Raw genomic sequence first — 3,270 nt, forward strand, 5'->3', positions numbered from 1 at the left:
TGGCACGCACAGGACAGTCACAGGACGCTGGGAAACACAGCAGGGGACATTCCACCAAGCCGAGGAAACTGAGTCCCAAGGAACAACAGGGTGGCACATCAGAGCACAGTCCCCGTGGAGACTCCGGCAGTCTCCCTCCGTCCCTGGTCCGGTTCTTCCTTCCCGAGGACACGGGTGAGCGTCGGCCACGCCCTCGTCCATCTTTCCTGCCGTCTCCTGGGACTGGGCTCGGGGTGTCCGGGATGGGGGCTGCTGCTCAGAGCAGAACACACATCTCCACAAGGACAAGCAGCGCTTGGCCTAAGTACACTGAGAAAGCAGAGACCGAGCTCACGACAAGGATGAGAGCGAGCGGAGCGCTGGCTGGCGGTGGAGCTCACAGCACGGGGCAGAGAGGGGGCTGCCCCGGTAGGTAGGCCAGGACACCCAGCCAGGTGCACGCACACCTGGGGACTCTACACAGGAACCTCGGCTAGTGTGTGTGAGTGTGTGAGGGGGTGTGATCACTTGACACATGGTTCACTATGGGGGCTACAGAGCAATGGGCTTGGGGCTTCCCAGTACGGGGAGCGGCCTGCCCCAGGGACACCTCTCCCCCTTCGCATTGGTGTCACACGTGGTCATCGTAGTCACTTGGAAAGGCTGATGGTGGTGGTCATGGAGCCTTTGGGTAGTTGGGGGCCTGGGGGTTTGGTCTGGGCTGGGCGGGCTCTACCCTGGGCCCTGCTCCCCAGGCTGCTCTGGCCTGGCCTCCCCTCCCCCGCCTCCAGGGCTCTGCCGCCCCACGGGAGAGGAGGCCGCTGGGCCTTCTGAGCCTATTTGTCCGAGGAGGACTCGGGGGGACTCATCTCCCCGTCCCCGTCCTCGTTTCCTGACTCCTCCGGGATGGGCTTGAGTCCCTCCTGGGGGAGAAACTCCTCAGCCTCCTCGGCCTCGGCGTGTCGTGCGAGGGCCAGGCCCTCTGCCCCACCAGGACCTCCTGGGCCCGCCCCAGAAGCACTTCCCATGTGGACAAGAGTGGGGCCCCCAGGGGCCTCTGAGGATCCTGCCTGACCTAGGCCCGCTGGGGTGGGAGCATCTTCATCTCCCTGAGTGGCAGGGGAGGCCTTGGTGGTTTCCTCAGAGGCAGGGGCTGCCCCAGTGGCAACAGCGGTTTCAGGAGCAGCCTCACCAGGTTCGGCAGTGCCAAGACCTGGCTCACTGGCCCCTGCACTAGCTGGGATGGCCTGGGCACCATCTCCATGGGCTAGGGCAGCCTGGGTACCATCTCCATGGCCTGGGGCACCCTGGGCACCATCTCCATGGGCTAAGGCACCCTGGGCACCATCTTCATGAACTGCTTAAAGCCGTTGCCATCTCCATGGCCTGGGGGCACCCTGGACACCATCTCCATGCCTGGGAAGCTGGGTACCATCTTCATGAGGCTTCCAGCACAGCCTGGGCACCATCTCCATGGCCTGGGGCACCCTGGACACCATCTCCATGGGCTGGGGTGTGGTGCCATCTCATGGCCTGGGGCATGGAGTACCATCTTCATGACTGGCAGAAGCCTGAATTTTTTCCTCTCCCATGGGCTGGGGCGGCCTGGTACCATCTTCTTGGTGAGCCTGTGGCCCCTGCATCTCCATGGCCTGGGGGCACCTGGGACCACCCATCTCCCATGTGGGCCAGGTACAGGCCAGGTACTGCATCTCCATGGACTGGGGCAGCCTGGGTACACCATCTTCATGGCTTTCAGTGACCTGGGCACCATCTTTATGGCCTGGGGGTGGCCCTGGGCAGCAATCCAGGGCCTTCTTTCACTTGGAACTACTGGCCCCTAACGGGGTAGCCTCCGTGCCTCTGTCTCCGAATGAGCGCAACGCCCCGTAAACCAAGCGGTCTCCTCTCCAACCACATCCTCCTCGCTTGTTCTGGGCGTCTCGTTAGGGAAAGGCGAGGGCCGCATCCAGCACCACCTGCCGAACGCCCCACCTGGTCTGCGACGGTAGGGTGGACGGCCCCCTTCTCCATGGCCAGCTGCAGCAGGCCTTCCAGGCGCATCACGTAGGCATAGAGAGTCTCCTGGGGCCGCTGAACACAAGTCATGAACTTCAGTCGTGAGGTCATGCGGGTGTCCTTGTTCCCGAACACCTGCACCAGCGCGGCCAGGCAGTCCTGTGCAGTGATGTCGGGATTTTCATCCAGGAGGCCGCACATGAGATCCAGCGCGGGGCCGCCCAAGCTCTCCACCAGCCTCCTCCTCCTCTCCCTTTCCGATATGTGGCGCCACAGGTAGAGCATGTCGTCGGCATGGTCCAGCCAGCTCTCAAAGGACTCTCCCTCGCGGCCTGGCACTTCCTTCCCAGAAAAGGCTCTCAGTTCCTGGTAGGCCATATTTTCCAGCACAGGCTTCAGGGCCTGGTTCCACTGCTGGATCCAGGCTTCTTCCACATGTTCAGCTCCTGCCTCGCCTGCACATCCTGCCTCGCCTGCACATCCTGCCTCACCTGCACATCCTGCCTCGGCTGCGGATCCAGCCACATCCATGTTTTCTGCCACATCTGCAGTTCCAGCCGCACCCTCACTTCCTACCACATCTGCGGTTTCTGCCTCACTTTGGGCGCCTCCTTCACCTTCCGCTCCAGACCTAACTGCAGCTCTTTCTGCACCTGGAGCTTCCGCCACACGTTTAGCTTCCGTCTCACCTGCTGACTGTGCCTCACCTGCCGTCCCCGCTGTAGCTGCAACTTCCTCACCTGCAGTTCCTTTCACGTCTGGGCTTCTTATTCGCCGCCAAATCTTTCATATGGATAAATACATCGTTTGACTTCAGATCCTCGCCTCTTCGACTCTTATCACCTGGATCACCTGCTCTCTGGCTCCTCAGCCTGCGTTCCTTCCCACATCTGGGCTTCTGGCTACTCACCGGCTCCTTCCTCTCCTGGGTTTTCTGCCACATTTTCAGCTTCCGCTTCACCTGCTGATTTTGCCTCACCCGCATCTCCCGCCACACCTGCAGCTTCCCCGCCTGCGGTTCCTTCCACATCTGGAGTTCCCGCCTCACCTGCAGATCCTGCCAGATCTTTGTCTCCTTCCTCAGCTGCAGCTTCCTCCTCACCTGAGGCTACTGCCACATCCTCGGCTTTCGCCTCACCTGCAGCTACTGCGGTACCTGCGGCTTCCTCACCCGCGGCTCCGGCCGCATCTGCAGTTCCTGCTGCGCCCGCAAACACCTTCTCACCTGGGGCTCCAGCCTCGCCTGCAGCTGCTGCCTCGCCTGCCCTGCCA

The 3,270-nt window shown here is 62.1% G+C and overlaps 1 protein-coding gene across 1 annotated transcript; it reads right to left on the reverse strand.

Moving 5' to 3' along the window:
* Nucleotides 1-300: 300 nt before the first annotated feature.
* Nucleotides 301-2,529, reverse strand: LOC120600326 (paraneoplastic antigen Ma6F-like). Its single transcript, XM_039859833.1, has 2 exons — nt 1,975-2,529; nt 301-1,286 (listed from the first exon to the last, which is right to left on the reverse strand). The coding sequence occupies exons 1-2, from the start codon at nt 2,527-2,529 to the stop codon at nt 816-818; spliced, it is 1,026 nt and encodes a 341-aa protein (XP_039715767.1). The 3' UTR covers nt 301-815.
* Between the last annotated feature and the right edge of the window lie 741 nt (nt 2,530-3,270).

The sequence above is a fragment of the Pteropus medius genome, unplaced genomic scaffold, assembly GCF_902729225.1.
Source record: "Pteropus medius unplaced genomic scaffold, Ma_sr-lr_union100, whole genome shotgun sequence".
Taxonomy (NCBI): domain Eukaryota; kingdom Metazoa; phylum Chordata; class Mammalia; order Chiroptera; family Pteropodidae; genus Pteropus; species Pteropus medius.

What these genes read in the sequence shown, in the direction of transcription:
- LOC120600326 (XM_039859833.1), bottom strand. Translation starts at nt 2,529, where the DNA reads ATGGATGTGGCTGGATCCGCAGCCGAGGCAGGATGTGCAGGTGAGGCA. An exon ending in ACCCTACCGTCGCAGACCAG is followed by an intron (nt 1,287 to 1,974) that starts GTGGGGCGTTCG and finishes GATGGTGCCCAG; the next exon opens with GGTGCCCCAGGCCATGGAGA.